Source organism: Stegostoma tigrinum, chromosome 31 (genome assembly GCF_030684315.1).
Source record: "Stegostoma tigrinum isolate sSteTig4 chromosome 31, sSteTig4.hap1, whole genome shotgun sequence".
Classification (NCBI taxonomy): Eukaryota; Metazoa; Chordata; class Chondrichthyes; order Orectolobiformes; family Stegostomatidae; genus Stegostoma; species Stegostoma tigrinum.
The window spans coordinates 9,349,011-9,371,592 of record NC_081384.1 but is presented as its reverse complement, the minus strand read 5'-3'; the positions used below and the strand labels follow the sequence as shown (position 1 = coordinate 9,371,592).

Sequence of the window (22,582 nt, the reverse complement as noted above, 5' to 3'; positions counted from 1 at the left end):
ACTGCCATCTTTACCTGGTCTAGCTTCAGACTCCAGAGCTATGTGACTCCAGACCCATAACGATGTGGTTGACTCTGAACTGCCCTCTGGGCAATTAGGAATGGGTAACAAATACTTCCTAAACAGTGATGCCCTCATTCCAGTAATGAATAATAAAAAAAATCCTAAGAACTAAAATAAAGATCATCTGGTAATGCATTTTAACTGTTCATTCCTAGACAGTTAGATTAAAGTGTCCAAATTAAAAGCAGTGACACAATGATCTGGTCTTTTGTCAACTAATGTGATTTGCTTTTAAACAAATTAATAATCATTGCCCCTCTGTCAACCCCTGGACTTTGTTTAGTTGCTGTACGTTGATTACACATGCAAACATAGAAATTAACAGAAGTGTAGTGGAAGTGGTCTATTCGGCGTCTCGAATTTGCTTCACCATTCATTAAGATAATGTTTGATCTGTTTGCCACCTTGACTCTGCAATCTCCCCTGCCCTTGATAGTCTTTTATCCCCCTCCTTAGCAAGAGTCAATCTATCCTTGCCTTAGAAATATTCAAGGACTTTGCATCCAACAACCTTTCAGGGAGAGTTCTGATGACCTCTGAGAGAGAAATTTACTTAATCTCTGTTTTAAGTGGGTGACCCATTTTTCTAGATTGCCCGTGAAAGACAGCATCCTCTCCACGTCTACCCTTTGAGACTGTTCTAGATGATGTATGTTTCATTTATGTTGTCTCTTACTCTTCTAAGCTCCAGATACAGGTCTAGCCTGTTCAACCTTTCCTCACAAGATAACCCTTTTAACTTACAGGTATTTTCCTGGTAAGCCTTCTCTGAATTATTTCCAATGCCTTTGGATCCTTCCTTCATGCTGTGTGTAGTGCTTCAAATACAGTCTCACCACAATCCTGTAGAGCTGAAACATAACCTCCCTGCTTTGTATTCTGTTCCTCTCATGATAAGTTATACACTGTAGTAACATTCAGAGTTACTTGCTGTATTTGCGAGCTAACCTTTTGTGATCCATGTACAAGGACGCTCGGATCCCCCTGCATCACACAGCACAATCTCTTGCAATTTAGATTACACACTACTTTTTTATTCTTCCTACCAAAATGGGCAATTTCATATTTTCCCATACTATATTTACCACGCCCTCACTCAATCACAACTTTTTGTTGCGTCCATATGTCACCTTTACAACAATTTTACCGACTTCTTATATCATCAGCAAATTTGGCAACTGTACCTTCTATCTCTTCATCTTATTCATGCGTATAATTTGTAAACAATTAAGGTCTTAGCGCTGATTCCTGTGGCATTGCACTTGTTCTGCCCTGCAATATGAAAAATACCGTTTATGCCTGTTTTCTGCTTCCTGTTGGCTAGCTATTCCTTTATCCATACCGGTATGCTATCCGTTCCACAATGAGCTTTTACTTTCTGCAATAATCTTTGTGGCCCATTGTCAAATGCCTCCTGGAAACCTAATCACAGCACATCTACCATTTCCTTTTTATTTCACTAGCCACTTTTAAGCCATCACTTCCAACAATTTAATCAATACCAGTCTTCTGGTGTCCCAGAGCTTCTCCCTCCCTTCCATTTCCTGATTTATCACGGCTTTCGGAATATTGCTTGTATCCTCAAAAGTGAACACAGATGCAAAATACCTGTTCAATTCATCTGCTGTCTCTTGATTTTGCAATAGTTATTAACTAGTCTCAGTTTCTATCACTGTATCTGTGTGGAGGTTCATAACAGATTATGAATCCTGTGAGCCTTGTTTCATGTTGTAGTCATGGGAAGAGAGTGTATCTTAATTGTCCTAATCTTTACCTTTGCTGTAGTTTTATTTTTAAAAATAGTTGCTGTTTCCCAGTTTTATTTTTCAATTGACCTCAGTAGCAACAGTAATCACTGTGTTTATGTTGTATCTGTAATCTGGATTTTAACCAGTAATTAATAAGGAAAATTAGCAGATCTTGACGTTACCTTTGAGATGGTGTTGACAGAACTTCTTGTATATAACACAAATGTTTTGTCAGCCTGAAAATAAGTCCATGATGTTCATTGAGAAGGATAATTATTTCTGCTTATCCATATGGAATGCAGAAACATCCTCAAAGCGAGTTTTGAGAAGATTTGTAGCTCAGGTTGAGGTTCTGGATGTGAGTTTGCTCACTGAGCAGGAAGGTTAGTTTTCAGACGTTTCGTCACCATTCTAGGTAACATCATCAGTGAACCTCCGACAAAGTGCTGGTGTTATGTCCCGCTTTCTATTTATCTGGTTGGGTTTCCTTGGGTTGGTGATGTCATTTCCTGTTCTTTTTCTTAGGGTATGGTAGATTGGCTCCAAATCAGTGTGTTTGTTGATGGAGTTCCGCTTGGAATGCCATGCTTCTAGGAATTCTCGTGCGTGTCTCTGTTTGGCTTGTCCTAGGATGGATGCGTTGTCCCAATCAAAGTGGTGTCCTTCCTCATCTGTACGTAAGGATACGAGTGATAGTGGGTCATGTCGTTTTATGGCTAGTTGATGTTCATGTATCCTGGTGGCTAGCTTTCTGCCAGTTTGTCCAATGTAGTGTTTTCAGATGTTGACAAACTGGCAGAAAGCTAGCCACCAGGATACATGAACATCAACTAGCCACAAAACGACATGACCCACTATTACTCGTATCCTTACATACAGATGAGGCAGGACACCACTTTGATAGGGACAACACATCCATCCTAGGACAAGCCAAACAGAGACACGCACGAGAATTCCTAGAAGCATGGCATTCCAAGCGGAACTCCATCAACAAACACACTGATTTGGAGCCAGTCTACCATCCCCTGAGAAAAAGAACAGGAAATGACATCACTAATGCAAGAAATGACATCACCAACCCAAGGAAACCTAACCAGATAAATAGAAAGCGGGACATAACACCAGCGCTTCGTTGGAGGCTCACTGATGATGTTACATAGAATGGTGACAAAACGTCTGAAAACTAACCTTCCAGCTCAGCGAGCAAACTCACATCCAGAACATCCTCAAACAGCAGCACATAATGTATGAACACCCTTTGGAAGAGCAGCATGGAATATAAGGATAGTGTGATTTATCTGTGGAATTCAAGTTTTTTTTAATGTTATTAATTGTGAGTTTGAATTTTCTAGGTTTTCTGTATGTCTGAAGTTAATAATTAACATGTCAACATTTCAGAGCCACGGTGATTTCTTTTACAAACAGTTTTTGAATCCCTGTTATAGAATTAGTCGGTTTTGTGCACCACTAATGGGCTTGTATTTATTTTAGATTGTTATTTATTTCAGATTATTTTGTAATCCAGCACGGTAAATAATTGGGCCTCAATGTTTGTTAGTGTGATCTGGAACTTGTTGTTTATAAGCTGAAGGGAAACTGAGAGAAGGAGATTTTTAATTTCACTTTTGACTATTAGTGGGCCAGTCCTATGAAGTTTTTGGAATACAAAGATTATGTAGACAAATGCTTTTGAAAAAGAAAGGATAGATGGCAAACTATTATTACCTTAGATTTTGTGCTAGTCTCAAACCAGGAATGCTTGAACAAAGCCAGAAGAGGTTACTTAAATCTGTGTACAATTAAGCAGGTGTGTGATAATACCAGGAAAAAAGTAGTTTAAATGTTGAAGTCACAAGTGACTAAAACCTACTAAGGGTTTAGATAGAGCAACACTTGTGTGTGTGATGAGTTATCTGAGATATTTTGGATGCTGTAGCAGTGTTCATTTTTGATACTATACAATTTGTAAATGAGTGTTTTGAGATTAATGGGGTTATATTTTTACTCTGTATAAAATATTTGAACTTATTAGTAGTTAGTTTGAATTATTCTATCTTAATTTGTTTTGTCGTAAACTTCCACTTTATTGTTTGAGTGAAGTTTGAAGAATTTAGTCCTATGTTTCAACAAGAGACCACTTGGGTAAAACCAAAAAAAACGTATGATCTATCAAGCCATGTCCAGTGTGAGCTCTGACATGTGTGGTAATTCATCAACTAGGATCATAACAGTAGTATAAAAAAGAGGTTCTCCGCTGATAAGCATACTCTTATTGTTGTTCTCCTGACTTGCTGGAGATTTTTCAGACTTGACAAGAATGTAGATAATCAGTGGTACATTAGATTCTCAGTTTCTTTCTGTTTCTTGCAGTAAATTGAAAACTAAGATGTACCTGGCTCTGCAGTCCCTGGAGCTTGATTTATCTAAGATGGCGCATATGTTCAGGTAAGTCTAAACTCTTCTGGTTTGGGGCAGTAATTGTTGAGATTGGAAATAAGAATGAAAAAAGGTTGGCAAAATTTAGCTGGTCTGCCAACACCTCTGGAGAGAAAGTTACTATTTCAGGTCGATGACCTTTCATCAGAATCCTTCCCTGTTGGGGAAAACAATGGAAGTTGTCCAACATGAAAGTGAGGTGTGCCAGGTAGCGCCGAAAAGTGGTGGATGGGGGCTGGCTGGGCCTCTATTCAATGAAGAAATGACAAATTCTGAGACTGTACTTCTCAGGGGTGGAGGTGTTGAAGCATTGGGTGTCCATACTGTAGAGTAGACATTTGGGGGCAGGAAACTGTTGAAGTGAAATATGGTATCAGAAGAGTCCCAAACTTCCTTCGGAGGAAACCATGCGAGGGGAGGAAAAAATGAAGTCAATATCAAAATAAATATGTTCAGTAGGACAGGACTAGGCTGGAGCAATGGATGCATTGGGCAGCAGAGTTTTGTTTTGGTTTTCCATTGTTGAGATTGGTATGTGTCAAAGTTGGATTGCAAAAGCTTAAAACAGGAGGTGAGATCACTGAAAATAACTTTGCAAGTGTCCAGTGTCTTTACAAGAGAAGTAGGACAAACATGTGAGTTTGATTTTGTGCAAATTCAGGCACTCAAGCCTCTAGACTTGCTGCTGAAGTGATGTGAAATGAGTAAAGCCTCTTGATTCAGCTAGTTTTAGAAGAGCCTTGTGGCTGCCTATTTCAGGCTCATGTTGTATTGCTGTTTCCTTTGTGTTCGTAGCACTGATCAAAGGGAGCTCATTCATGTTTATTTCTTAACCTGATCAACTATACATATCTGACTCACTTTATCTATACAGCTATTACAAAGATTGTGACTGATGCCAGACACTCATGCTGAAGTTTAAATTTTTCGCTCAAGTATGAAATCCATCCCAAGTATAAAGTTCTCTCCTGCCTTTTGTGAAGGTAACTGACTTGAGCTGAGGGATCAGTCCACAAATTCCCAAGTGGCATGTGTGTCCTCAGCCACAGTTCTTTGCCAGGCTAGCCTATCAAAGAGACATTACACTCGAAGCCAATCAAAATGCCCGTGTGTTTTCTTGCAGGGTCACTGGATAGGAGTAAGAAGCTGATTAATTTCCCCATCCCACTCCCCCTATCTCCAGGAGTCTGTTGTAGCATGCCAAGTCAGCATTCGCAGACTTGTGCTGTCCAATAGGATTTTGATGCCCACCAAGCCTGTGGCAATCAGGACACTGTATTTGATACTTGATACAAAATATATTGCAATAGGTAAGGTGAATTTTCTAAAAATCTCCCAGAGGTGAACTGGAATTGAGGAACAAGACTGAAGGTGACACCAACCCAGCCAAATAATATTTTTGGTAGCAGCAACTAATCACTACACAGCATCCAGTTGTGGCCCAGTAACTGAAATATTTCAATGTTTCATTTAATTTATTGAAGATCTCTTTACCACATACCTTAATTAACCCATTCTGCAGGGTTTTGTATGTTTATGATGGGTTCTCCCACAGGGTTTTGTGCTCTTAACATGGTCATGAAATTTCAGACAGTCGGAATCTAGGCCCTCAGTTTAATGGGTCACTACAGACTCATGATGTCTTTCTGATTTAAAATCTCTTGCCTAATGTAGTGCATCAGATCCAACATGTTCATAGTCAGTTTCATCAGGAAGTGAGCAACAAGTGTATTAGACAATAAAATTTTAGGTTACTCCAGGCTCTGAATTGAAGTTGATATTGAGAATTTGGTAGGTAATATGAGCTATTGTTGTGGTGTTTTAATTTTATTTTTGTTAATATTCCTACCCCTTACTATTTTTTCTGAAGAAGTTGACTTTTTTGAGTATGTTACACTGGTACTGGCTCAACTCATTTGGTGTCTGCAGAGACGCAATAACTAAGCTTGATCGTGTCGTTACCATACAGTGCTGTTGCAGCCATTGCTGTTCAATAAATACATGTGGTTTCTTTCACGAAGGCCACTTGCAGTATCAGGGATCAGAACTGCGAATTCTAGCTTCCTGTTATTTAGCTTCTTCCTCAGTCAATATCTCAACAGAAACCTATTTGATTACACATGTACCAATTGGGAGTTGGATGTGTTTGGATGTGTTGGAAATTCAGTGTCATTGTGAGACAATTTGTTAGAGACATATTACTTTACAATATTGAGTTTATTGATAAGTTTTTTTTGTTCTTCGTATTGTTACAGGTTAGCAACAAATGCAAGTAACCTTGATACAGTACTTCAAGGAAGTGTTGGCTACCTTACCCCAAGGAGTGGTGGTATGTTTCTTTCAAAATTTGACCTGTGCATATTTGTAGACAGTGTTCAGATGAGGAGCTTGGTGTAGACAGTGTCCAGATGAGGAACTTGGTGTGGACCGCAATATTAATTCTTGCAACCCTGAAACAATAACAACACAATTAGACTGTACAAGTTTGTGAAGCTCCATGTAGCTTCACCACGGTTAGTAATATTTCCACTGTTACTTTCTGCTTCACCTCGATGACATACAGTAACACCATTGCACCTTATCAGACTGACGGTGATTGGGACACCCTGCGTCAGGCTCATGTAGGTGTGTGGGACTGATTTTGCACACACAATTTGTGTATGCAAGCAGACTATACTGACAGTGTTTTACTGCAGAAATTGCCATTTACATTGGGAAAATTTGCTGTAGTTTCTGTCATAGTTTCTGTTTGTCAATCGTACAGACTTTGTTTGTCCCATTTACTGTCAGCTGTGATTGTGGCCAATCCTACCATTAGGGGGAGCACTGTAGGAAGCCTAAAATACTCGTCTGTTGAATCAAATGTATATCTGAGGCAGAATCTGTAAATTTAGATATTTCAAGCTTTGTTGTGTTAATAAATTGTTTAAAGTTAATATGCAGCTTACATGTTGCAATTGGTTTATGTCTGGCTATATCACAAACACAGAACCCCGAATGTTCATCATTGGGAAGTGGTTGAAGTAACAAAATGTGTGAATTGTGAACATTGATCTTTTCAGCAATCATGAGGGTGTCGAGATAAATTAGAGTTTTACTATTTTTTTTCTATACCTACCTGTAAATTGAAAATAAAAGACAATTCGATGCCATTGTTGAATGCTATGTGTACGTCTGCTATGCAGATGGATCTCAGTGGCTAGTTCACAGCCTGTGTTGTGAACAAACACCTTGTTTGCTGTAAATAGCTGTTAAAATACACTGTTTGTTATAAATGCTGCTGAAAATGCAGGCCTCTTGTCCTCATGCACTGGCTACAATAATAGTTCTCTGTCTTGCCCACCCCTCCGTGCACATTCCCCAAAAATCTGGTGATTGGTCAAAGTAGCAGCAACAGTATCTCACACCGTTAGGTTAGTTTAGACAGTGAAAATTGGTTAACACTTTAATGAAACCCTTCATGAACACAGGTAAAGGATACCACACAAAGCATTAACCTATGCCTTTCTATTTCAGATGACAATTTTTCTTTATGTATAATGCTTCTAATTTTTTCTGTTGCTTTGTTTATTGGCTTTGGTTTGAGTCAAAATATCTTTGATTTTGCAGGACACTTAATGAACTTAAAGTACTACATCTCACCCTATGACCTGTTTGAAGAGGGAACTGGTTCTCCTATGAACCTTAATGAAAATAACGGTATGTTACCGGCTTTCCATTTGTTGTCAGAAGCTCAATAGTGGATGAAGTTAATGTAATGAGGAATACTTAGGATCTGGGAAACTGCAAATCTAAAGGTGTGTTCTTCCTGGTATCATTTTGAATCAAATTTATCAACTTCCAAAGGTATTGAAGGGTTGATTGAAGTTTTGTTGATGTTTTTATTTATCAACTTAGTTCAGACAGTGTTTGACTGACTTTTTGTAGTGGTCCCGAGTCAGTCATCTGTCAATGTAACTTCAGTAGGACTCCTGAATTCCTGTAAACTGATCAAAAACATGTTGAGTATCAACAATCATAACACCATGGATAAGAAAGAGTATGTACAATACTGTGTGACTGAAATTGCAGGCTCCAGAAAATAGTTTAAGAAACTTTATTCTTTTATACTGATAAATAAGCTTGGTGGGTTGAATGAACTGCCTCAACCTTGTTTCCATTCTTCTCAGTGAGACCTATTTGTAATTTTGTGTTATGTCTTTTTTTTTAATGTAATAGTCATTGAATAGCATGAATATAGCACTTGTTTATTTTCTGCTTTGTTCTAATGTAGTTTTGCAAATAATTATTTTTATCCTTCCTATGCAGTTCCTCGTTCCTTGGGTATGAATGTGTATGTAACAATTGAGGGACGTGCGGGAATGTGTAAACTGCCAATAGCTCCCTTGATCACAGGTTCTCATCCCACAGACAACAAAGGGTAAGAAAACTTGCTGCTGATGAATGGGACCTTGGGCTAAAAATAATTTTTGCTCATTCAGTACTGCAGTTTGGAAATAGTTGTCCAAGTAGAGTGCTAAAAGGTACTTTCTTAACAAAGCTATACAGTGATTGATAATTGTTCTAACATAGGTGAATAATTTTCCTTACCAGGGTGCAATTACACTATTACAGACTGGTACAAAACTGTTTTGCTTTGCATCAGCACTGCATAGTGTTGGTGCAACTTGAATCTGGAATCAAAGCCAAACCAGCACCTTGAAGATAATAGGGCATGTTGTGAGAGTGATTAACAGACCGTTTCAGATCATGGGTTTCATACATAAAATTGTTGAATACAAAAGCAGGGAGTTACTCTGAGCCTTCAAAAAGTTTTAATTATGCCACAATTCAAGTATTACATCCAGTTCTGGGCAAAATGCTTTGGGAAGGATGTGAAGGTTCTTGAGAATGGTCACGTGTGAGGGATTTTAGCTACGTGATTAGTTTGGAGAGACTTGTGCAGTTCTCCTTTGAGCAAAGGAGTTTGAGGGAAGATTTGAAAGTGGTGTACAAGATTATGACAGATTTAAATGAGGCAGGTAAAAGCTATTTTCATTAGCTATTGTACAAGGGCTAGAGGATACAGATTTAAGATTCTGTACAAGAGATACACAGGAGATTTGAGGAAGAATTTTTTTAATGCAGCAAGTGATAATGCCCTGGAGCATGCTTGTTTGAAGAGTGGGGGAGACAATAATCAGCAATTTCAAAAGGAAATTGGACAGGACCTTGAGAGAAATAATTGCAGTGCTGTAGGGACAGATTGAGGGAATGGGACTGACTGGCGATTGGGCCCTAACACTAGTTTAAATGATGTACTTTAACTTTGGCACAAACACAAAACTCAATCAAACTGAAACTACATATGAGCTGCAGCTGAGGAAGGGACGTTTCTCATAAGCCAATCCCCAAGTAGTGTTTGGAGGATTGTGGGGGAGAGCAGTGCTTAGAGGCTCTGGTAATGTTGCAGCCTCTCAGGACAAACCATCCATAAACCATTTTATGAGCCATGAGTTGTTTTCTCACTGTTTGCATAGTTAATGTGTGGATAATTTCATGTCACATGCTTTGGAATTGTGGGGTGTTTTATATTCCATGTGGTGAGCATTGTTGATATATATAATTTAGGACAGAAAAAAATTTTTAAATTGCCTCTCCATGTTTATCTACCATTTCCCAAATGTGGAGAGAAGCCTATAGTGAAATCCTTAGGCCTTTGCGTGTTATCATCTCCAAAATGACACTAATCTGTTTCAAAACCCCGGTGCCACCAAATAGTGAATTATGTGCTGTCTTACCCAACCAAACAGTTTTTAATTATCTATAATTAACATCAAAAAATTATGGCAATAATTTTTTAAAGGGCTTTGATCAGTTGTGACTTTGTTTTTGTTTTGCTATCAGTAGCTCATTGGTAACAATATGAAGGAAATCCCTTATTTTGTGTCTAGTCAAACTATGACATATGCCCAGTCATTAGTTTCATTTTTCCAAAACTCCTAATTTGATGCTATGGTATAGTAAAGAAAGAGTTTGCGTTGAAGCTTGTGTCCCTGAGATGCCAAAATGCTTCATTGTGTTCTGACTGTTGGGTGGCTAACATGGTAATCTTTCCTTCTTTTTCTTCTTACAGCACTCCTTCCTTCTCTTCTGTGACAAATGCCAACAGTGTGGACCTTCCAGCCTGCTTCTTCCTAAAATTTCCACGACCAATTCCAGTATCAGCATTCTGCATACAGAAACTTCAGAATTTCTTAGGTTAGCTTACGTACACCACTTGTGAGAGAAATGGTGCCATTTTGGTTTTGTCCTGAAGGACTTTGTATACTGCTGTTGAGAGAGATTGTCAGGATTAAGCATTTGAAGTTTGAAGTACTTCCTACTATCACTGATCAAAATTCACCTGCCAGCACAGTATAGTGTGTTTCAGGTTTCACTGTGGTGCTGTTAGTTTAATCGATCTACAGATTGATTATTAACTCAGTATATGATGTGCATATCATTTTTTGATGTCTTTTCTGATATTGCAGCAGCTTTGTATTCCGATATTAACTTGCAGCACCTTTCACATATATGGAAATATCACAAGGCACCACACAGAAGTGACACTGAGCCGCATTAGGAGATAGTAGCCCAGCTGACAATGTTTTATGGAGCTTCTGAATGGAGGAGAAACTTTGAGAAGGAACTCCAAAGCTTCAGATGAGGGCAGAAAGTGTGTCCTGTTTAATGAAAGCCTTCAAACAGCCATACTCTGAGAACAACCAAGCTGTTAGAAAGATTGGGTACTGTCGAAGAGCTGCTTGGGTGACTCCCAGCTCTGTGCTGATTTGCTGATCCCAACTTGGGAATAACAATTAAACTCAGTCTCCATAGATTAAGAAGAATTTTAGGGAAAAAATGAAATCTTCAGGAATTTCTGTGTCTGATCTATGTTCGGAGACAGAGCAAAATTTGGATTGGGAGCAGATGACCTCACAGATTCATTGCCCAACTCTCCCACACTTTCTGTCTGACAGTCTCACTCTCCCCCTCTCTCACCTTCTCCCTCTCCCTCTCACTCTCTCCCTCCCTCTCACTCTCTTACACACCATCCACGACTTAAATTTCTGTGAGAAAAGGGAGATTTTTGCTTTCACTCAGCCCCCTCCCTTGCTCACTCAAGTGTAAATAACGGTCTGAGTTTAAAATGTGTTCGAGGTAGAATTTGAGACTTGATTTTAAGCAGTTAGTAATGCCCAGTAAAATTTTAAAAACCTCACTCATCCCACCTAGTAGTGAAAGTGGATACTACATTGGAATAAAGTATTTGTTTCTATTGCTGTTTATTGGCAGAAATGTATTACAGGCTATAGTGACCTGTAAAATATGAGGTGTTTCTGTAACTAATTTCTTGGTTTTAAAAGGATACATAGTACATACAGTTTTCAGTGCTTTTAGCTCAAAAATCAACAGAACTTGATTTGTTCCCATTTTGACCAGTTCATGGTCTAAACAGAACAGAACTTGGGTCTTGTACTGATTTTTCACGTACTGTTCATGACGTTCATGCTTTGTGTACCTTTGGACAGGTATCCCACTCTTTGATCCTCCTGCCACTCCAGTTCCACTCTATGAATTGATCACGCAGTTTGTCCTCTCAGGGAAGGATGGCAGCTCATCAGCTTTGAAACACAACATGCGGTTTTATGCTGTGAGTGATTGAAATACTGAAGAGTATAAATATATAATCCTAGCTATTCCTTTAAAACATTACAATTGATCTATTTATTAACTGACTTTTGTTTTGAATGCCAAGTTCACTGATTTTAGCTGGGATGCTGTTCGCTTCATCACCCTTGGGTTAGGTGTGGAATATTTAGGCGGAATGTTCATGTTTGCTGCTCATACATATTTCTTGGAGAATGCACATAAGTGGGCAGTGGGTGCGGACAGGACTGGGCGGCATGTGGTATCTTCCACAATTAAAGAACCTGTTCATTTTCACTGTCATCATTCACTTGTGAAAGACGGCTCTTAAAAAGCAATAAAGCTGTAGCAGGTTTCATTTTCTCTTGCAGATGGAAAGCAAATTGAGGTTATATCTCCCAAATTAAATATTCATAAACCGTGTCAATATTCAAGTAGTTGCACATGGCAGACATACAGCCTCTCACTTATTCATTTGATCGATTTCTTTAGATTTAAATTTTATTGTCATGTGTACTCGAGTACAGTGAAAAGTGCACAAAGTTGCCATTTAGTATACAAAACACAGGATTAAAAACAGGTAGAAATAAAAGAAACAGCCAAAAGAAAAGGAAACGTCCAGATCACTCCCCCAGTTCTGCCCCGAGTCCTCATTGTCATAAAAACAAAGCCCATTCTGTATGTTTAAGTGAGATGGAGTGGTTGAATGGATGGAGAGAATAAAAGTAAGCTTTACATTTGACAAATATCCTCCTCTCAACAAGATCAATGATAATTATAAAATGCAGATTAACATGAAGCTGTACTGTTAGCATTTGTTTAATAAAGGTACATGTGATTTTTAATTAAACTAAATACTTGATGTTTTGGCAGTCTTTACCAGGCCAGCAGCATTGCTACTTTCTGAATAAAGATGCCCCAATCCATGATGGAAGGTCCCTCCAGGGGACACTGCTTCATAAAATCCCTTTCAGGCACCCAGGTCAGGTGCCGCAGATTCTCGAACTTATCCGACATCAAGTGGCCTACAACACGCTGATTGGGAGCTGTGTGAAAAGGACTGTACTAAAGGAAGGTATGTGGAGGTTTTCTTTACAAGAATCTGTTGAGTCTGCATTTTGGGATTTTACATTTACCTGTTTGAGAAAATGTAACGCTCAGATTCCCAGATTGTGATCCCTTATGGAGCAACAGCAGCTTGTTATATCTCATAATAAGTTGTTGAAAATTATTTCTCCAACTAAACGTACACTTAACTTGCTTGTGACTTATTTTGTCCTTGAAAAGACAGCCAAAAAGGATTTGTTTCAACACTGATGAAACCTGTGCTCAGCAAGTGCAACATTCAATGATTAACCGCTCCAGTTTATTCCGGGTTTCCCCTGACCTCTTAATCACAGTCAGTTTCTGGGTTAATGTCATGTTGAGTGCTGAGAAAATGAAGGGTAAGTAATTTGAGCACACACTAGTAGCTCCTAAATATCTGCAAAATTAAAAGGATGCTGTCCAAAGGAAAGTGGGCGGGGAAGTAAGGAAATTTTTTGCTAAGTTTTAAAGTGTTTGCTGTCCATTCACAAAGGGCTACATGGGGGAAAATTGTCAAAAACAACAAACTAATTAATCCACCTAACCTCCAAGTTGTTCAGTGGTACTCACTATTGTACTGTTTAGCAATAGACACTACTGGCTTACTTTTACTTGCCCCTGTACACCCACCCGCTCCATCTTGCTTAAACATACAGAATGGGCTTTGTTTTTCTTAATGTCAGTTCTCAACGGTCTGATGCCCGAGTAGTTGATTGGTTGGTTGGTTGGATGGATGGCTGCCGATCTTTTTCCAGAAGGTGATATCAACTTGCAGCAGCGTTCATGCCGGTTTGGAACTGAGAGAACTAGCTACTGTGGCCATTAGTGTATATGGCTTGTGGCATAATACACGTGGACAAATTGACTCTGGTGCCTTCTGATTCCTTGGAATATTGTCTTTTGCCTTGACCATATAATATTTTTGCCACACAGATGCCAAGTAATTACAGTCTCAGTATCACCCCTTGACATTGTGGCATGCTCATCATTCAATTTCCCACTACTGTGTCAACATTGTGGGGGTTGCCATTTACCATAAAATAAACATACCTATACATACTGTGGCTACAAGAGAAAGTCAAAGGTTAGACATTTGGCTACACCTAATGCATCACCTGACTCCCCAGTGCTTTGTGCAAGGCATAAATCATGTGCATAATGGAATGCTGTCTCCTGGTGCAGCCCCAATAAGACTCAGAAGTTTGACACTGTTTAGCCCAATTGATTGGCACTTAGTCCACCACGAGTAACATTCACTCCCTCCATTTCTGACACATTGTGGCAGCAGTGAGTACTGAACTCAAGATATGCTCCAGTAGCTTACTAATGCAACTCCTGTAGCACCCCTTTCAAACCCACAACCACTGCCACTTAGAAGGGCAGAAGCATCAGATACATAGGAACACCTGCAATTACCCTTCCAAGCCAGAAACCATCTGACTTAGAACTGTTGTCTTTTCTTTACTGTTGCTGGATCAAAATCCTGGAACACCCTTCTTCACAGTGTTGTGGCTGTACCTACTACCCCAAGGACTGCAACAGTCCATGAAGGCGCTTTCACAGCAATTAAAAATTGGCAGCGGACAGAATGTATGTTCCCAATGCCCAAGGGGAATGCTGGAGTCAGTGTATGCAGATAGCCCATGCGATATCAGTCAGCCTTAACAGGATCTCTTGCTAATATGTATCCGCAAATATGTAATTGATATAAACATTTGTACATAGGCTAAGATGACTTCAAATTTATCCACTCCAGGAGAGAGTGCAGAAATGGTTTACAAGAATGGTTCCAGGAATGAGAAACTTTAGTTATGAGAATAAATTGAAGACATTGGGTCTGTTCTGGATAGCGTAGATAGGGAGGTGCTGTTCCTGCTTGTAAAAGGAACAAGAACAAGAGGGCATAAGTTTTAAAGTGATTTGCAAATGAAGCAAGGGCAATGTGAGAAAGCATGTTTTCACTCATTGAGTAGTTAGGGCTGGAAGGCACTGTTTGGAAATGTGATGCAGGTTCAATTGAGACATTCAAGAGGGCATTGGATGATCATTTGGATAGAAATAGTGTGCAACAGTGTGGAAAGAAGCAGGATATTGGTACTAGGTATGATGCTTGTTTGAAGAGCCAGTGCAGGCATGATGGATCAAATGACCTGCTTCTACGCTGTAACCTGCGATGGTGCGTTGACATTATCACTAGACTTTTAACCTAGAAGCTCAGCTAATTTTCTGGGAAACTGATTTCAAATCCTGCCATGACAGAATTTGAACTCAATAGAAAACAAATTTGGAATTAAGAATCTGCTGAGAACCATTAAATTATTTTTGATTGGGGAAAAACCATCTGGCTCACAAATGTCCTTTAGGGAAGGTCATTGGGCATCCTCACCTGGTCTGGCCTACATGGGACTCCAGACCCACAGCAATGTGGTTGACTCTCACCTCTCTGAAATTGCCTAACAAGCACTTAATTGTGTCAATTGCTACAAAATCTCAACAAAGAAATGAAACCAGATGGTCTAAATGTCATCAGTCTAAGTGCCAGAGAATACAATGGCAGAAACAGCCTTGCCAACCTTACAAAGTCCTCCTTACTGACATCTGGGGGGCTAGTGCCAAAATTGGGAGAGCTGTCTAACAGACTCGTCAGACATCAACCTGACATACTCATACTTGTGGAATCATACCTTACCCTCTGACTATCTCCTGTCTCACCGGCAGGACCGATCCAGCAGAGGTGGCAGCATGGTGGTACACACACTCAGAAGGGATTTGCCCTGGCACTCGTCACCATTGACTCCAGACCCCATAAAATCTAATGGCTTCAAGTTAAACATGGGCACAGAAACCAGCTGTTGTTTACCACATACTGTCCTCTCATGGTTGATGAATCACTACCCTCCATGTTGAATAACTTGGAGAAAACTGAGGGTGACGAATGCAAAATGTACACTGGGTGGGAGATTTCAATGACCACCACCAGAATGGCTTGGCAGCAGCACTACTGATCGAGCTGGTCAGGCCCTGCAGGACATAGCTGCTAGACTGTGAGGGAACCAACAAGAGGGAAAAACCATATTTGGCCTCATCCTTATCAATCTTCCAGCTACAGATGCAGCTGTACATGACAGTATCGGTAGGAATGACTTCCGCACAGTCCTTGTGGAGACAAAATCCTGCCTCCAAATGGAGAATACCTTCCATTGTGTTGTACGATTCTATCACTGTGCTAAATGGGAGACACTTCAAATAGATTGAGCAAATCAAGACTGGACAGCCATGAAGCCCTGTGGACTATCAACAGCAGGAGAATTGTATTGCAGCACAATCTGCAGCCTCATGGCCCACCATACCCCAGAACTCAACTGTTACCATCAAGCCAGGGAATCAATCCTGGTTCAATGGAAGGTGCGGGAGGGCGTGCCAGGAGCAGCACCAGGCATACCTAAAAATGGAGTGTCAGTCTGATGAAGCTACCAAACACGGCTATTGTCATGCCAACAGAATAAGCAGCAAGTGATAGACAGAGCTAAGCAATCCCACCACAGATCAGATCAGATCTAAGCATTGCAGTACAGCCTTATCCATTCGTGAATAGTGATAGACAGTTGCGCAACTCACTGGAGGAGGAGGCTGCACAAATATCCCAGTCCTCGATGATGGAAGAGTCCAATACATTATTCGTAGCAATCGTCAGCAAAAAGTGCTGAGTGGATGATCCACATCAGGCTCCTCCAGCACTACAGATACCAGTCTTCACTCTTTGATTCACACCATGTGATATCAAGAAAGGTTGGAGGCTCTGGATAATGCAGTGTACAGGCCCTGATGTCATTCCAGAAATCATACTGACCTTCTATGTTCCGCAACTTGCCGCTCCCCTAGTAAAACTGTTCCAGCACAGCCATAACACTGTCTGCTACCTGACAATGTGGAAAATTGCTCAGGTATGTTCTGTACACAAAAAGAAGCAGGACAGATCCAACCCAGCTGATTATTATCCCATCAATCTACCCTCGATCATAAAGTGATAGAAGGTGTCATCAGCATTGCTACCTAGCAGCACCTGCCAGGTCAACAATAACCTGCACACTGGTGCCTAGTTTGGGTTCCTCTAGGGCCACTCAGCTTCTGACCTCATTACAGCTTTGGTTCAAACATGGACAAAAGAGCTAAATTCCAGAAGTGAGGTGAGAGTGACAGCCAGGAAGGCCGCACTTGAGCAAGTGTAGCATGAAGGAGCCCTAGCAAAACTGGAATCATTGGGTCCATTGGGTATCAGCGGGCAAGCTCTGGTTGGAATCGTATCTGGCATTTAGGAAGATGGTAATGGTTTTTAGATATTGGTCATCTCAACTGTAGGACATCTGTGCAGGAGATCCTCAGAGTAGTGACGCAGGCCCAACCATCTTCAACTGCTTCATCAATGACATTCCGTCCTTCATAAGGTCAGAAGTGGAGATGTTCGCTGATGATTTGCACAATGTTCAGCACCATTCACGATGACTCAAATCCTGAAGCAGTCCATCCTCAAATGCAGCAAGATCTGGATAATATCCAGGCTTGGACTGACTGGTAGTAATTAACATTTGAACCGCACAAATACCAGGCAACAATCATATCCAATAAGAAACAATCTAACCAAATCCCTTTGGTATTCACTGGTGTCACTTTCACTGAATCTCCCACTATCACCATCCTAGGGGGTTACCATTGACCAGATACTCAGCTTGACAACCACATAAATACAAGAACACATTAGGAGCTAGGAATACTGCAGCAAGTAACTCATCTCCTGACTCCTCAAAGCCTGTCCACCATATTCCAGGTTCAAGTCAGAAGTGTGATGGAATACTCCCCACTTGTCTGGATGAGTGTAGCATACGTCCACTCCAATACTCAGTAGCAGCAGTGTGTACTATATACAAGGTGCACTGCAAAATTTCACCAAACTTAGACAGCCCCATCCAAAACCCATGACTACTTCCATCTCAAAAGACAAGGGCAGCAGATACATGGGAAGTCCACCACTTGCAAATTCCCCTCCAAGTCACTTATCCTGCCTTGGAAATATACCACTGTTCCTTTGCTGTCATTGGGTTAAAATTCTGGAATTCCCTTCCTCAGGGCGTTGTGGGTCAATCTACAGCACCTGGACTGCAGTTCAAGAAGGCAGCCCACCACTGCCTTCTCGAGCATTTAGAGTTGGGCAATATCTGCTGGCCCAGCCTGCAATGCCCATGTCCCATGAATGAATAAAAACTGTAATAAATCTGTGATGTCAGTCAGAATCAGGACACTGTTATTAATAGCATGGAATTCACATTGCCCCAACATGATTCCCTTTCTGTTTTGCAATGGCCCATAGCCACTTTAACTTTTGCTAACTCTGCAAATTGAAGCTTTTAAGTTGATGACTTGCCATTTTTTTTAAAACAAAGACAGCCTGGCATATGTCATGTATATTTGTTGGAAGTCGTTCCTTGCTTCTGTGAAATGCTGCAATTTATTGAAGGCAGGTGTTTAGATGTGTGTTAAGTCTCAAAAAAGTTAAGGAATTCAATTTTCTATCTAGCAATTAGTCAAATCGATGTTATTACTGGGTTGTTGTGATGTTTGACTTATTTGAAATATCCAAAGAATTCCTAGGAAAGTGTAGAGCTGTAAATTTAAATTATTCTGTGTTCCCCAGGACAGCCAACTGCTGTGAGATTGTTACTGATATCTGTGAGATTTGGTGGCATTCCTTCACTTTGACAGGAGTAAATCACAACCAAGCCTTTTGTCAGTGATGTCACTGGAATGGGCACACTAATAATAAATTGGACAATCTTAAGAAAACCAACTGCTATTCTATATATCTTGGATAGTATTTTGGATGGATACATTCCTTTCAACTCACTTTACTAGGTTGTAATGATCTTCGGTAAAAGGTAAACGTGAAGTCTCCATGATCTTACCACATCACAGGACTGTTCTCTTATTTCGAGAGAAATGGCTGATAGTGGTTTAACCTGAGGGTCACTGTATCTCAAGATGGGGGAGAGATTGAGAAGGAGAATCATTAACAGAAACTTTAGTTGGTGCCAAAATTGAATCCATGCTGTTGGCATCATTCTGCATTGCAGACCAGATATCCAGCGAACTGACTGCCAAACCAGTCACATTGTTTGGATACCTCATGAATTTAAATTTATAGTGCTTGCTGGAAATGCAGAAATAATTGACTGATTATGGGGTTGACCTGCACTATAAATGTATGGCCAATGTCCTAAGCGTAACAGACAGATGTTATTCCATAACTTTACCATGATGTGGCACTGAAACGCTTGAGTTCTTGCATGTGTATGCTCATTGTGTCGAGTAGCTCTAGTGTTGCCAGTAATCTCAGCCAGCAACAAATGCTGGCTTAGCTAGTGATGTTCACATCAGTGAATGATTAATAAAGTTAAAGAAAGTGTCTTCGAGTGTTCTGCATTCAAAATGCAGCGTATTTCAAGAAAGTTTGTCATTTATCTTTGGGAATAAAAGAAGATTGGTCATGCTATAAAGCAATGTAGCACAAAATAGAAGAAAACACTGAAAAGCCATTTTAAAATGCCATTTCTATGGTGTTGTTCCCTGGGGCCCATTCCAAATAGATAAGCAAGCATCGTGTATAAGCTGACAGAAATCAGTCCATTAATATTTTAACAAAAGTGTTGCTCGATTCCAGCCAGGCCACTTCAGGTCAGTCTGAGATCCTGCCAGAAAACTGACCACTTATCCAGCTTAGTCAGATTTTCCACATCTTGTTCCTTCTTTTGCTTCAGACAGTCTACCTTTCCAGAGACCTGTCCAGGTTGCATAATTTATTGTTAGAGCTGCGTGCTAACATTGTCCTGAGATGGCATCTATCAAAAGACTCAAATTCCTGATTTTTTTTTTCTAAATTGCTATCAACCAGTAGGTGGCATAATATGGATACAAATTATGTTTGCCTTGAAGTGATGGCTGACCTTGTTCCTGAATTGCTGGGTAATTGTTTTTACACCCCAAAGCGTTCCTACGCCACTTAACAGTTCAATTAAAAATCAATTTCTGTGTGAGACAGCAGTCAAGTACTTGTCAGTAACTTTCAAAGACTGAAGGACATATGTGAACCAGTTGTGTTCAGAGAACAATCTGGCAGCTATCATGATCGTTGTTCTGGAGCTTGCTAACAGTGATTGACTTCAACAAATTTAACCTCATAAGTTGCAATGATGAGATTTGAAGTCATTGTCCTTGGGGCTGATTAATATAAAAATTAGGATGTGAGATATTATTTAGAGCATAGTTGGAACATTGTATGCAGTTCAGTATAAGTTGAACGTTGAAGTTATTAGGTTACTAGAGCTAGAGACATTGGTTATGAAAGGCTTGAAAGATTTACGTTTGTTTTACTAAAATGATAGGGCAGTATTTTTTCTCATTCATCGTCAAAGAATTTCATAATTCCAGAAACTCCTTTCAACTAATGGTCACTATGAACTGGATGCTACTTCCCAAATCAATTTTCTAACAACAGAAAGAGGAAAATATTTTGTTGACTCAGATCTGGAACCAGTAAAAGTGAAAAAGAGTACTATCTACCTTCTAATCATTAAGCAGAGTAGTTATAAATTTTATCTTTTTAGAGAGATATTTATTTCTTTCCTGTACAATTTTCTTAACATTTTATGTGAAACCTTTAATTACAGATTTACCTGGACTCTTGCAATTTGAGGTGTGCCCACTGACTGATACCAGCTTCAGCCTGTCTTTCCAACACCCAGTCAATGACTCCCTTGTCTGTGGTATGCTGCTTTACTGATCCATATCTTTTGACTAGTTTGGGCTCATATGTAATGCCCTTTAAAAGAACGTTCTCATTGCTTGAATAAAGTTCTGAAGCATAGCTTTTTGTAACTGATCATAACACGAGCATACACAAAAGCAACACTAGAAATCAGTTTGTTGTGATGTAATTTTTGTTTTCTACAGTGTGTTTTTCTCTGAATTTTCCCTCTCTAATTGGTGCTGATGTACAGATTGTACAGACAACGTACTCCAGTATCTTGTTCAAATGATTGTCTTTCATGTATACGCCTAACTTAGGTGGCAGTCTTCTGTGCACCCATGATAAGTATCTTAGCTGAGCATGCTAAGTATGGGCTAGCCATTGAACCTGGGATCTTCCTGTTCAGTTCATGCTGGCCAGTGTACTTAAAAATGTCAACATCTGGCTAGCCTCTTAGGATCATAGAATCTGATAGCACACAGAGGGACCATTCAACCCATGTGCTTGCCTACTCTTTGAAAGAAATTCAGCTGATTTCAGTATCTGCTATATTCCCTGTGGCCGTGCAAATTTTTCCTCCTTACGTATTTATTTAACTACCTTTTCAAAGTTATTAGTTAATCTACTTCCACCACAGGTTCCAGAATGCATTCAAGGTAATAACTTACCTGTTTCTGACATTTATTTAGAAAAGAGTACCAATTATTTGGTCGGCAAGTTGACTTGCAGGAAAAAATGAACATGTCCAGGTATTGTATCTTTGAATTCAATAAAAGTGTGAGGGCCAGTAGCTCACATACACAATCCATGGCAATGCCTTGACTAATCAGCTGGTTTGCCAACCACTTTCTTAGGCAGCATAAGTGGTTACTCCCTTTAAAATTTGGCATTTTTGCAGCAGTCCGAAAGACCCTAAGATGAAAAGCTTCAACACTGTTCCTTCTTCTCAGCAATATCCAACATGTGGTTCAATTATTTTTAACTATCCCCTCTTCTTTGAAGGCCCTCAAATAGTAATCGGCACTTAGTTGTGTTTTCTGCTGTAGCTCCTCCGTTTTAGTTTTCATTGCTATTTATTTTGCTAGTTGTGATGGATGTGCTGGACTCAAGACAAGTGAGCTGTAAACTCTATAAAGGACTCTCTGATGCCCTCATCTGTACTGATGACTTCATTACCAGAGTTGTACAGCGGTAAGGGTCTTCTTTATATTGAATGCACTCCAGAAAAAGACGATTAGGCGCAGAATGTACTGAGTTACAGTCACCGATTTAATCAAATTCCATCTTTATTAGCATTCTGAGATTTTACCAGAGTTTCAATGATCACATTCTCCAGTGGTCTAGTTGGACGAGTCACTCCTTGGTTTCATACTAGCATATGGAGAACAGAGGATTACAGGTTTGATTTGAAATCAGCATCCTGACTCAAGACAAAGGTTTAACCAAGATATCCAACGCCCAATCACTTCCTGTTAATTCTGCAGGAAAATTCACTCGAGTTAGACATTGAGAGAAAAGATTCAGAGTAGGTTGTGGTACCACCCATAGCTGAGTAACCAGTTCATATAGATAATCTCTTATTTGGACACTGGCAACTCCACAAGTGGTCAATGAACATCAAACAACGCTCAATCAAGTTATTACCTTCTACACAGGAAGGAGAAAAATCAATATAAGTAATTAGCAACCTGAATTATTTTTGTTCCAATGTTCCGTTACCCAGGAGCTTTATAAAACAAAAACTCCTGGTACAGTGCTTCAAAACTAAAAACCTCAGAAC

The 22,582-nt window shown here is 39.8% G+C and overlaps 1 protein-coding gene across 1 annotated transcript in view; it reads left to right on the top strand.

Moving 5' to 3' along the window:
- med1 (mediator complex subunit 1) overlaps nucleotides 1-22,582 on the top strand; it is a 45,175-nt gene that overhangs the window by 12,856 nt on the left and 9,737 nt on the right. The window contains exons 8-16 of the mRNA XM_048560511.2: nucleotides 4,182-4,256; nucleotides 6,503-6,576; nucleotides 7,857-7,946; nucleotides 8,556-8,667; nucleotides 10,363-10,487; nucleotides 11,801-11,922; nucleotides 12,792-12,993; nucleotides 20,723-20,818; nucleotides 21,888-21,993. Coding sequence (XP_048416468.1) covers nucleotides 4,182-4,256; nucleotides 6,503-6,576; nucleotides 7,857-7,946; nucleotides 8,556-8,667; nucleotides 10,363-10,487; nucleotides 11,801-11,922; nucleotides 12,792-12,993; nucleotides 20,723-20,818; nucleotides 21,888-21,993 — 1,002 coding nt within the window. The remainder of the gene's footprint in view (nucleotides 1-4,181; nucleotides 4,257-6,502; nucleotides 6,577-7,856; nucleotides 7,947-8,555; nucleotides 8,668-10,362; nucleotides 10,488-11,800; nucleotides 11,923-12,791; nucleotides 12,994-20,722; nucleotides 20,819-21,887; nucleotides 21,994-22,582) is intronic.